Source organism: Periophthalmus magnuspinnatus, chromosome 22, assembly GCF_009829125.3.
Source record: "Periophthalmus magnuspinnatus isolate fPerMag1 chromosome 22, fPerMag1.2.pri, whole genome shotgun sequence".
In the NCBI taxonomy this organism is placed as follows: Eukaryota; Metazoa; Chordata; class Actinopteri; order Gobiiformes; family Gobiidae; genus Periophthalmus; species Periophthalmus magnuspinnatus.
In genome coordinates this window covers 16,309,212-16,321,722 of record NC_047147.1, presented here as the reverse complement: position 1 = coordinate 16,321,722, position 12,511 = coordinate 16,309,212, and the positions used below count along the sequence as shown (strand labels likewise).

The following is a 12,511-nucleotide window of genomic DNA, read 5'->3' as shown; positions in this document are numbered from 1 at the left end:
GTGCGTGTTCACAGAGCGTGGAAAGCGCACACAGTAAAACAGCCGCACTGAGAGCGCAGTACCACTTTATACACAGTCTATGCGCAGCACTGAGGGGACTGTGGTGAACCAAAGGATCATGCGTTTGGGCTCTTCTCACAGCACCATCACAGAGGACATGAGCGACGAGCTGGAGTCTCTGGGGTGAGTGCGGGACACTGTTTACCGTCTGAGTCTACTTAGGTTATGTGTTGGATGAAATGAGAAGTTATGATACAAATGCGGAAAAATGCTTATGAAGGAGACCTAGTGTTCAGTGAAGAGTATCTGTGAACCACTGAAGACTTTGGTAAAGACAGAAGTTGTGGAATATTATTTATCAATGTTGTGAGCTACAATTGTAGGTAGTTTGTAGGAGAGTGTTTTTTGGGTATTTTTAACGCAATCTAAACATAAACTCGCAAATAAATGCACCCCATAAAATCCACTGGTTGACAATGTAAAAAGGTAAATGCACAAATGTTGAACCTGATCATATCTATTAGTGACTACATCCAATAAGTCACTGTATTACAACAGAAATCTTAACATTCCGTGTCATTTTGGTGAAATTGCCTTTGTTCTGACCTCTCCAAATTAAAATAATCACCATTATTACAACCCTCAGTAGTAACTGCACTAGTTTGGGGTCTTTGTAAAGGTCACACCCTATAGTTTTACCCACAGGTGTCAGAATCACTGTAAGTTTGTCTGATGAGCATTTATACACTTTGGAACACCCATTAAAAAAAAAAAAAAAAAAATTCTCATCCTTGCCTAAATTTTTTGTGAAAATGAAGGTGTAGAAAGCTGCAGTAGGAGCTGGGGACAATAATACACCATACCTCAACTGACAAGATTGTTGACAACTTACATTTCAAATTTGAGGTCAATACCTATAAAAATTAGAGTTTTACAATCATTTTATCATGAGTAAGTCCAGGCCTCTCCAAACCTATCCGAATGAAGACATTTGGAGAACGTTTGGAAAAACTCCAATAACTTTTGAATGTTTCATCCCACAGACATCAGTGAGGCTCTACTGAAAACTCACACTGAGAGGAATCTGTATCTGCACACCCAGCTGCTCTATTACTGTACATTTATATATCATATCAAAACACAATATAAAATGTATATTTGTATATAAAATACAGTCAAAACAAGTGCTATGGGTCAAAATAAATATATATTTACAAACCGCACACTGCAAACAGTGAACAAACACACACACACTTCAAAATGTAAACAAACACACACTGGAAAAAAAGAACACACTGTACAGTGGTTAGAGCTTTTGGTCCCCCAACCCGAAGGTTGGAGGGACCACATCCACAGTGTCCTCGGTCGCGTACTTCCTTTGTTTTGTCCGTTTCGTCATGTTTAAAACGCAAAACTGCTGCTTAAAATTACGCAAAGACACGCGCGTAATTTTACGCGCGGATCTTTATACTTCGCTGTCAGAAGTGTATTATGCTTGAAATTGACAAAAGAAATGCAGAGAAGTGACGGAGCAGATTTCACTTTCCTGCAGCAGATTGGACATGTAGGATCTAACTTCCTTTGTGGACATAATTTCTTGACTGGATTATATTCTCTGGACCTTTACCGTACGAATGAGACCAACTTTGTGCGAATATGTTGATGTTTGACAGAACCAGAGCGCTCAATGGTAAGTGATGTCCAAATCCACATTTCTGACTTCTCTGTAAAAACGGTTTTCCTGTCAGCGCTGAGAGGCGGGCGGGCCGTCGGAACGTTAAATTCCGCTGTATTAAATATTATTGGCCTATAAAATGTGGTGATGTAATCTGAAACACAGCAGTAGTTCCAGCTGGTAAAAATGTCAGAACTTGGTCATTTAGAAAAATAGTCTGATTGACACCTGTGCTATGTACCTAGGTGGTACCACTGTGACCTGTCCCGCCACGCTGCTGAGGCCCTGCTGCTGAACAATGGAGTGGATGGGAGCTACCTCCTGAGGAACAGTAACGAGGGCCCACAGAGCTTTGCCCTTTCTGTCCGGTAACACCACCAATCCTGCCCTTTGCTTTGGTCATATCAGTCAAAGCTCCATGCACGCCATAAAGGCTGAGCCCCCACCAAGAAAGTTACATAGTACATTATTAAGAACGATTCAGGATTAGTATTTACTTGAAGGTACTTCATTCACATGGAAATAGAAAGTTAAAAGCATACTTTGGAACATTCTCTGTGAAAATAGATACGCTTTAATTCAGTGGTGGATGAAGTACTGGATTTTGTTAAGTTAAAGTATAGATACAGAGGTAAAAAGTTACTCAAGTAAAAGTAAAAGTATCACATGGAAAAATCGACCTAGAAAAAGTTTAAAATTTAAAAATGTACTTCTAGAGTAAAAAGTGTTTTAATTTGTTAAAGTGTTAAATGCAGTGATATTGATTCAAAAATGATACATATTTTGGTCACAGTAAGAATGCAAATCAATTTCTTCATTTTTCTTATGAATTTTGTGTATCTATTTTTGCTCAAAGCTGAAGCTTGAACTGAAAAACTTTGGTCAGGATGTTACCACGAACATGGTAAAAATAACCCCTCGAATCATACAAAAAGTACTTTTTACTTTTCAGTCCTGTTCAAAAATGTAGTGAAGTAGAAAGTACCTATACCTGCTCTCAAATCAAGTGAGGTAAAAGTAAAAAGTACCCACTTTAAAATGCACTCAAGTACAGATATGTATATACAAATTTTACTACAGTACTTTTACTTTGTTACTTTCCACCACTGCTTTTATTATAGTTTATTTTTTGTTAAAAGTTACAGACTGTGGCTTTAATTAAGTGGTTCATTCTTAATAAATGATTTATGTATAATGAATGAAGTCTTTGTTTACCTTAAGCGAGTTCTATTATTTCACAAACAGGGCCAAGGATTCAGTGAAGCATTTCCATGTAACCCGCAGAGAAACCGGTTATGTATTTGGCTTCAATGAGTTCCCCACACTTGAAGACTTTGTAAAGCACTTTGCAAACCAGCCTCTCTTGGGCAGTGACACTGGTGAGTCTGTTTAAAGTGCATCTGACAGGTTTTCATGTTTTTCCTCATTTGTACTTTGGTGAGAGAGCAGAAAAGTAGAAAACAAGTACAAAAATAGAGGAAGTACTTGTTATCAACACTGAAAATTCCATCCAAAATGCAGAGACAATATATGAGCTAGGAAGGCATTTTTCTTACAGTTTAAACCTTCATTTAACAAGATAAAGGTGATGTCATGTATTTTTATTTGTCAAGTAATCACTATTGTATAATAATAGTTTAGGAAAAAATTGGTTCACCTGGTCGGCTCAACGCGTGGGGACGGGATGCCCCCCTCCCCTTTGCTGGAGCCTTAGATAGATAGATAGATAGATAGATAGATAGATAGATAAGTTAGACAGACTTTGGTTTACAGTATGGTTGCAGAACTGAACCCTCCTCTATATATGTCATATCTGCTGCCCATCCTCAACCAGGAAGTAAAGCCACAAACTTAACCAAAATTGTTGCAAAAATGTTTGGAGAAAACTTGGCACGATTATCTGCAAAATCTTAGACGTAGCCATGGTAACAACATTTTCATGAAAAGTGTAGTTTAACCAGCCACTTTCATTATGTTGGCGTGTTAATATTTCTTGACTGTGTTGCTATAGGAACGCTGATGGTTCTCAAGTGTCCTTACCCCTGGCGCGTGGAGGAACCATCCATCTATGAGTCTGTCCGTGTTCACACAGCCATACAGACAGGCCGCACCGAGAACGACCTGGTGCCCAACGCTCCAGCGGTAACCAAATATATATGTAACCATTCATATTACACTTCACACTGTAGGTAAACTCAAAGTGCTGGTAAAAGGAGTATCCGTGTTGTAAAATTTGTTTGATAATTTATGAGATGGGGGGCAGGTATTACAAATATCAGACCAGAAATGCACATACAAGTCGAACCAGATACTACGGGATTATGGGATTCATCATAGATTGCATAAAGAAGTGGACTAAGTGAGTGTGATGTTACCTGTAGTTTTCCGCTTCAGTAAAATTAAGCTAATTGAGGCCAGCAGTTTAGAGCAGTGTTCCATATTTGGAATTCTGACCACGAGTGTCATAGCAACCGAAGAGCCAATCCGGAGCGAGGCTGTTGAAGGTAAGGCCCTTTCCAGCCCTTCAGGGAGCGGGCGCTTAGCGATGCTGTCAATTAAACCTGTTGCTAACGCTTACGGGAGCAACCTCTGGGAAAGAAGACGCCTGATTTGTCTGTTATTAATGTTCATATCTTGATTTATGGACACAACAGTGAAAAAAAAACAAAACAGGATCATGCAGAGCGGGTTAATATGAACATTTTAAGACCAAACTGACGAGCTTTACAGCAGCAGTTACGGAGAGAGGGGTGACAGTTTTTCAATAGAAAGTGAATTGGACACAGAGTGGATGGACAACTAGCTGGTTAGCTATGTCCATTTATATACACAGTCCATGGTATTCGCACTCACTCCTTATCTATTTAAACTTTAAAGTCACTTCTACTGCCAACAATAACACCTTTATGATCGCAACATGTTTTATAAATAATTTTGTTGGAGACGTTAAACTTTATTCCAGTTTTTTTTTTTTTTTGTCTCTTGCCTAAGGTTTCATTCACACTTGCGCAGACTACATTAAAAACTGGGACTAAATTGGGACTAAACCTGGAGTATAACAGGACCAAACCAAGTCTACACCAGGACTAAACTGGGCTCAAACCAGGACCAAACCATGACAAGTGTGAACGCATCCTAAAGACACAGACATTGCAAAGATAATCCTACCAAAACTACTAGATACACTCCATTTAGTGTTAAACTATAACCAATTTTGAACGTTATGAGACTATATAAATGCGACTTATATTTCAGCTTGGCACTAAAGAGGGCTACCTGATCAAACAAGGAGCTATAGTGAAAGTAAGTACTGTCAAATGCATTAGGCGCTGTGTCCTGATATTGAAATAACTGTACTGTGTATGTGCAGAGCTGGAAACAGAGGTGGTTCACATTAAACAGATATGAGCTGAAATATTTCCGAGACAGAGAGGTGAGTGCGTAGTCTACTGTGCGTTTGGTTAAACTTCATAAGAGTTACTGCTGATGTGTGTGTTATGTAGTGTGAAGAGCCCATCAGGACCTTGGACCTACGGGAGTGTTCTGCGGTTCAGTTTGACTATTCCCAGGACAGAGTCAACTGCTTTTGGTGAGTAGTAAACGTGAACAAACATTAAAGATGCATGTTTTCTTGTCGGGAGGTCTGTTTTATTACATTTGTTTCATTATGGTTTCTCACTTGCTCAAAAAGATACACCTTGATGTGAGTGGGGTGAGGGTCATCTCTCCATAGATCTGGCTTATGACATGGTTTTGTGGCAACATCTGCTTGTCTCCATGGAGATAGATATGTTTAATGGTATACTGTATTGTGGAGCACTCCAAGCAAAGTCTCAATAAAGTCAGAGCGCTGTGAAATCTGATTATTTCTATTTGTGACTCCAGTTACCCTTTTCCTGTTAACCAACCAATAGACATCCAGCTATTTTAAAAACATCTATTTCCTCACAGTGGTTGAACTGATACTACAAAGCCACGGTACAGTTATTTTCAAAACCAAGCATTTTACGTTGTTGTGTAGAGAAGGTTTCAACGCTGGTCCTCACTTAGGTCGTTATACACAACACTGAAGACATTGTGAGACTTTCAATATTGCAATGTCACCATGTTACCAGTATTGTCACATCGCTAGTGTAATAAACTTTCCCGTTGGTAGTAAGTACGCAGACAATGGTGTGGGCAAGTGGCAAGTGTTGTTCAAAAATGTACTTTCCCTTTATCAGTCAAGCATAACTCTGCGTTTGGAAATGAGGAAGTTTAAGAGAGAAGGAAATGGGGGAGGGAAGAAGTGCTTTTGTCACAACTGTATTTAAAGCTGTATTCTTTTGTGATTTTATTTTGATGACTTTGATTTAGTAGTTTGAGCGGTTGCGTTTGCCGACCACAGGGAGCGTGGCTGGAAATGGTGGATGAAGTACTCAATTTTGTTGCTTAAGTAAAAATACAGTTGCAGAGTAAAAGTATTACAGTACCCTTTTAAAAATGTATTTTTAGACTAAAAAGTAAAAGTACATAGTAAAAAATAACCAGTGCAATACTTTATTACTTTTACTTTGTTACCTTCCACCACTGGCAGCTGGTTTAAACATCACCTCATACTACAGTTCAATAACAATGATAAGTCCACAATATTATACATATGCTAGTGACAGGAAGGGCATCCATCTATTCCAGTTTTAGACTTTGGATTTCATTATGGATAACACCTGCTTATTGACCTGGCTGTACATTCATTTTTTTTACATGAACTGTCTGTGGATGTATGAGATGAGCAGATCATCCTTTTATATAACGTACAATCAGCCCATGGTTACAATCTGAAGCAAATGTGTGTGTTTCTCAGTATGGTGTTTCCCGAGAGGACGTTTTATGTTTGTGCAAAGACCGGTGTGGAGGCTGATGAGTGGATCAAGATACTCAAGTGGAAACTGGTGAGTGCTACTAACATGAGCCGATTCTTCTGAACGGTTCCTTGACGTGCAAAAAGAACGGAAGAATTTTCTTTTATAATTTTTAAGCATTTATACTGATTAACACTGAGCCAACATGAGGATTATAGCACAGAAGCAGAGCACAAAAAAGAATCATAATAACATTTAGTTTTAAAAATATTAATATTGTCTCATCTTGGCCTTGGTCGTTCCTCTCTGTGATTAGTTTCTAGATAAAATGAGTTCTCACTTTGGCTTCTCTCATATAAAAAAAAAACAAAACAGTCTTTCAACAGCTCTTTGAAATGAACAGATCCAGTTTTATTCTTCTAGAACAGATCCAAAATATTCATTTCCCATAAAGAAGCTAAAAGTCTCATCACCAGTCAGTTCTCTGTCCCTTCTCTGAAAGTGAAAGTGGACATCGTGTTAGCGAGGAAACTAGAGTGATAAGTTTTGGCAATGACTAAAGAGATCCTGAAATAAGAATATTGTTTTCTATGTACACATTTACTGACAAGCTAAATAATGTAAATATGTGTGTTTTAGTCACAAATAAGAAAAGGCCGATGACCCGTGCCCCAAGAAACTACTGGAGCTTCCATATCTGTTCACACTTCCATTTTCAGTTATTGGCAAGACCTCTATGTTTGGTATTATTTATTGACACAAAACATGGGGAACTTTTGTACTGGAATGAACTCTACACCCCCACCATGTGCTTGGAATTGTTTTGAATAAAGGTGCTTTTCTGATTTTGCAATGTCCATTCTTTCTATCTCTACATGCGTGGCAAGTTTTAACAATGTAAAAAGGCAGATTACACTAATGATTCACCAGTTTTATCTGTCTTTATATAAACACATAGTAGTAATAGTTGTTTTTGCATGAACTCCCGTGCAGGTGTAGTCTTATGAGTGCAGTTTGGGTCAGATACATACAAATACATAATAGTTTGGAGAGCCAGGCCACCTTTTTAGTCAACTAATTGATCGGCAAGACATGTCGACTAAGAATTTCTTTAGTCCACTACAGCCCTAGTAATACACATAAGAGTCAGTTTATGTGCAATATTTCACCTTTATTATATTTACACAAAGCATAGAAAACATTTCATTTGAATTGGAGGTTGGTTTATAGTTTATGAGAAAGAGTTCAACAGTAGCAGACAGTACATGACGCACAGGTTAATCAGTATTTAGATAGAACACTGCACATGGAGACAACCAAATGGGGGAGCATTTTGGGGATCATGTGACCTCCACCACCTGCCTCAGATCATCTATTAGTGGGGCCAGTTCTTTCTCCAGACTCATGATCAGGCCTGTGCACAGAAAGTGTAAACATTTTCAGAATTCATCTAAAAAATATGAAAATGCTGCTTTGCTAACCGCTCTAACCTGTGTTGGCATTACTGCTCGCAATGAAACTGATGACGAGCGGCAGACGGTTGAACTGTACAATCTGTGGTTGATGAATGAATCAAATATTATTAAAACATAAAACTGATAAATCATAAGAACAGACTGTACAAGATTGACTACAAAACAATGACTTAATTACTTCAAACGTGAGCTTGTTTGGTTACATGACAGAGTATGGTATGCAAAGTATGTAATGACCAATTACGCAAGCTAAACCATGAAAAGAGAGGTGCATATGCAACAGTCCTGAAAAGGTAATAGTTTGGGGTTAACTGATGTGTAAAATACTGCACATGAAGATATTGACAAAATTATGACAAGCATTATATTTGTATGTGATTTATTTATTTACTATTTCATTCACATTTAATGAAAATTAATTATTTTAATGCAATATAACAAAGTATGCATTGAATTATGGTTAAAATATCATTATTACAGCCTGATATTGTTTAATTACTGAAAGAAACTGAAATTCAAATGGTATCCAGCTCTATGTCTAACTGCTCTAAACAATGCCAGTGCAGTACAGATATGTGATAGATATAACTGTAGGAGTTACCTGGTAAGTGTTGTAATAGCAGATGATGCTCTTGTTCTTAGACAGGCCCAGCTTGCTGCCTTGGTCTGTGGCCAGAGCAAAGGTGGACAGGAAACCCGGTCTCAGGGCATGGACGGGGGCGTTGTCATTAGCAACTGCACAAAGCAAACAAAAACAACAAATCAGTGTAATGTATTTTCCACTTAAATAAATGATGACTATCCCAAAGAGGGAGGGAAATGCTATTTGCCCTTAAATGGTGGTTTACTGATGTTGTTTACCTTTAATAACTGGGACACCGTCTCTGTCTGTCACCACAATGGCATGAAGACCTTCAACACTGTCAACACAATACATTATTCACCACAGTAATCTCAGAAGTTATATTCAGATATAAATGCTTTTGAAAAACATATTTACCTTTGCAGCTGCTTGTACAGGAATCTTTTAAAATCCTAAAATGAGACATGACTCATAAATCACCTGTACTTGGTTTGTGGAAATCATATTTTCTAACTCAGAATACAGGTGTAAGATGTATACGGGTGCATGTGATGTTTTGGGTCAGATTGAAAGGCGAATAAACTCTTATGTGTGCTCTAATATTTGTCAAATGATTAGAAAATGTAGTCTATTTTGCAGCACCAAAGTACATCTCCGACATGTTGCCATAAGAACCATCTCACACTCTGAGGACTTCAGGGACCGGCCTCCTGCTGGAGCCCAGAGTCAGGACTAAAGACTCAGCGTTTTAGTTTAATGCAGCTAAAACATGAAACAGTCTTCCTGAAGATGTGAGACAGGCCTCTAGTTTGATCATATTTAAATCTAGGCTCCAAACGGTTCTGTTTACCTGTGCGTGACTGAAAGGTTTTTTTATTCTGCACTCTTCTCTCTTAATGTTAATTTTATGATGATTATTTATGTTTTGATTTGCTGTATTGTGATTTTAATGTCTTTCTTATTCTGTAAAGCACTTTGAATTACTTAGTGTACGAATTGTGCTGTACAAATAAACTTGCCTTGCCTACATGCAGGAAGAATGGCAGATAAAAATACCAGTTGATTGCATCATTAATTGCTCCATACATCTTGCCAAATGGCTCATGAGCTTCCTAATTTTGCATAGAACAGTCTTTTCCAAATATGAGTATGAACTTTCTCCCTCTTCTGTAAAGGAAGCTGTCATTCACGCCCTAATAACTCAGCCCCAGAAGCCAAGGACAAAGCCCCCACATGATGAGAGGACTGGACCGGGACATACTCACATCGGCCATGGCAGCAGGGTGGACTGGACCTGTGACAGAAACAACAGGACAACATGAGCAGTAAACACACAAGGCAACGTTAGCACTGTTAGGCACAACACGACACCTTTATTAAAACGTACACTCCATTTAAACAACAGCAGTCAATAGAGTAGAAGTAAAAAAAAACATTGCAGAAGTAATTTTAAGAACAGATGATTTGCTTCAGATGCATATTTTGCCGTCAAATAGACATTTTAGTAAGAGTCGTGTAAACATACCAGTGAAGACAGCGCGGGTCACATGACAATGACAGACCATGTGACGTCTGGGTACTTTTCCGGCTCCAGCGGGACAACTCACAGCGCCCCCTGTTGGATGGAGTGAGACTGCATGTACTTTTCCTCCTTTAAACGGACCAGTGAGAGACCTATGACAGAGAGGTACCAGAAATGTCTAGTGGGAAGAGTAACCAAAGCTTGTATTTAAGTATAAGTATTATTATAATGTAACGTAAAGTAGGAGGAGTAAAGGTGCCTAAAAAGTACAACTTTATGTTTTACCCTGTGAAAAAAATAGGAAGAAATAATTATCAGCAATAATGTGACTGATTAATCTAATAAATAATTAGCTTGTTACATATATATTTGTTTTATGTAAACTATTTTAATAATTGATATTTATAGCTACAGTATGCAACTTTTTAGCCAAAAAAAAACACTAAATCAAAATGTCAAAACATGCTATTTTTTACTTTGGTTGGATTTATTTGACTGAAAAACATGTGTCCATACTGTGAGCTTGCATCTCCACAAACCTGATTCTTATCTGGCCTAGAGAAGGGCCTCCATGGAAATGTTGTTTCTGGCTATAATGTTACACAATAACACAATATGGCATAAAACTGATCTATCTCCACAGAGTATGTTCGAAAGTGTTATTTTAACTTTCTATTAGCATGGAATAATGCAGGTGACCTATCACCTCCAGAAAGTTATATACTGTACCTTTGAATATTTGCTGTAAATGGCCTTAAATGTATTTGTTAGCTGCTTATTTAAAATGTGATATTATTTGTTCAGATTAAGAATGTGGAATTACTAGGCTACATATATTTGAAATGATCTCATAAATACCCCATCACTAAATATATTGATACCATAGACTGTACTAGGGATGGGAAATACACACATGATGTTCACTTCTAGATCATTCTTCAGTTCAATTCATTTCAGTCTTTATTAAGAATACAGAATATCTCACTCATAATGACTAGTAAAAAATAAAGACAGTGCATGTTATACTGTATACAGACAAGATCGCCAATGTCTTGTTGTTAACAGCTGTTATAGTACTTGTAACAATAAAATTATAATTATTCATATCGATTTTTTTTTTTTTTTTTTGGTCCCATGCCCAGATTGTACACACTTTCTGAGCAGTTTCTTACTACTGTTGCACTAAGCTCTCTTTCTCCCATTGGTCGTCTGCACTTTCTCCACAGGCCTCATCCAACATAGAGGAGTGAAGCTTTGGTCTAATCCCCTCCCACAGCTGCAGTTTCATCTGGACAGGCTTCTTATAGCCTATCTGACCCTAAGACCAAAGATGAGATGCTGCGTACAACTGCTTTTATAAGTTCATCTCCCCTATACGAACTGTAACTGTCCCTTTAAAATATTTCACCTCCTGTGTCTACATTTAGTGTGTGTTACTTGTTATGTAAGCATTGCCTTTTTAACACATCCCTGTAATTACGCACAGACTGCTGCAGTTATATAATTGAGTGCATCTTGGGGCAGCTTTCTCTTAGGTTTGCACTTGTTTTAAGCTGATTTAACACCACTGAACATCACAGCTTATGCATTGGCCATAGCAGGAGGTTATTCCATATCTGCAGGCATACAAAGGGTTAAAGTGCATCTGACAGGTTGTAATTATGATTTGGTTTGGTGGGATAGCACCAGTGGTAAATATTTCTCAGTTAAGTGGCAGTTTATTTAAAAAAAGTTGAGAAGAAAAGTACAAAAATACAGGAAGTAGTGCTGAGTTCTAAAACAAAATACCTCTACCTATGTCATCAACCCAGAAAATTCCATCAAAATGAAAACGACAATGAAACGGCAATTTATGCACAAGGAAAGCATTTTTCCAAACATCGATTTAACAAAATAAAGGTGTTTTGGTCTATTTTTATATGTCTAATTGTCATGATCCGCACTGTCCGCTCCTGGTTTTCCTCCCTGTGTGCTCTTCCCCCTCCCTCACCTGCCTGTACCTGGAGCTGGGCGGAGCTCTTGGCTCCTCCCGCACACACCTGCTCCCCATCTGGCTAATCACCACACCTGCCGTGGATAAGAGGAGATGGGGGAAGACACTCAGTGCGAGATCGTCTGCATGTCCTCACCCTGTCTGTGCTGTGTTTGTCATCCTCGCTTGTTCCTGCCGTGCCTGCGTTCCTGTCGTCCCTGTGTTCCTGTCGTCCCTGTGTTCCTGTCATCCCTGTGTTCCTGTCGTCCCTGTGTTCCTGTCGTCCCTGTGTTCCTGTCGTGCTCCTGCCCGCTCTGCCCTACGCCCGTCTGGTCTGCCTGTCTTCCTGTCGTCCCTTCATGTCCTCGGTCCCTGTGTTTCCTGTGTTCCTGCTCACCTGCTCACCTGCTCACCTCCGGATTACCCACTGTTTGTACCTTGTC

The 12,511-nt window shown here is 38.7% G+C and overlaps 2 protein-coding genes across 3 annotated transcripts; one reads left to right on the top strand and one right to left on the bottom strand.

The window, feature by feature from the left end:
* The first annotated feature begins 64 nt into the window (after positions 1–64).
* Positions 65–7,321, top strand: dapp1 (dual adaptor of phosphotyrosine and 3-phosphoinositides). The gene is made up of 9 exons (XM_033987957.2): positions 65–183; positions 1,921–2,043; positions 2,921–3,054; positions 3,687–3,817; positions 4,931–4,978; positions 5,046–5,108; positions 5,179–5,264; positions 6,519–6,606; positions 7,156–7,321. Exons 1-9 carry the CDS (start codon positions 80–82, stop codon positions 7,177–7,179), a joined length of 801 nt encoding a protein of 266 aa, XP_033843848.1. The 5' UTR covers positions 65–79; the 3' UTR covers positions 7,180–7,321.
* A 356-nt stretch (positions 7,322–7,677) lies between these two features.
* Positions 7,678–9,898, bottom strand: lamtor3 (late endosomal/lysosomal adaptor, MAPK and MTOR activator 3). Of its 2 annotated transcripts, none has more exons than XM_033987961.2 (6): positions 9,840–9,898; positions 8,992–9,026; positions 8,853–8,911; positions 8,593–8,726; positions 8,004–8,070; positions 7,678–7,927 (listed from the first exon to the last, which is right to left on the bottom strand). In XM_033987961.2, exons 1-6 carry the CDS (start codon positions 9,846–9,848, stop codon positions 7,857–7,859), a joined length of 375 nt encoding a protein of 124 aa, XP_033843852.1. In that variant the 5' UTR covers positions 9,849–9,898; the 3' UTR covers positions 7,678–7,856. The 2 variants fall into 2 exon arrangements, with proteins under 2 accessions (XP_033843852.1, XP_033843851.1); XM_033987960.2 differs by having other exon boundaries at positions 7,678–7,930; positions 8,007–8,070.
* Between the last annotated feature and the right edge of the window lie 2,613 nt (positions 9,899–12,511).

Coding starts and splice junctions, on each gene's coding strand:
- dapp1 (XM_033987957.2), top strand. CDS start 80: ATGCGCAGCACTGAGGGGACTGTGGTGAACCAAAGGATCATGCGTTTG. Junction 5,265..6,518: donor GACAGAGTCAACTGCTTTTG/GTGAGTAGTAAA, acceptor TGTGTTTCTCAG/TATGGTGTTTCCCGAGAGGA. Junction 6,607..7,155: donor AGATACTCAAGTGGAAACTG/GTGAGTGCTACT, acceptor TGTGTGTTTTAG/TCACAAATAAGAAAAGGCCG.
- lamtor3 (XM_033987961.2), bottom strand. Junction 8,912..8,991: donor CTGTACAAGCAGCTGCAAAG/GTAAATATGTTT, acceptor TTGTGTTGACAG/TGTTGAAGGTCTTCATGCCA. Junction 7,928..8,003: donor CAGTAATGCCAACACAGGTT/AGAGCGGTTAGC, acceptor TGTGCACAGGCC/TGATCATGAGTCTGGAGAAA.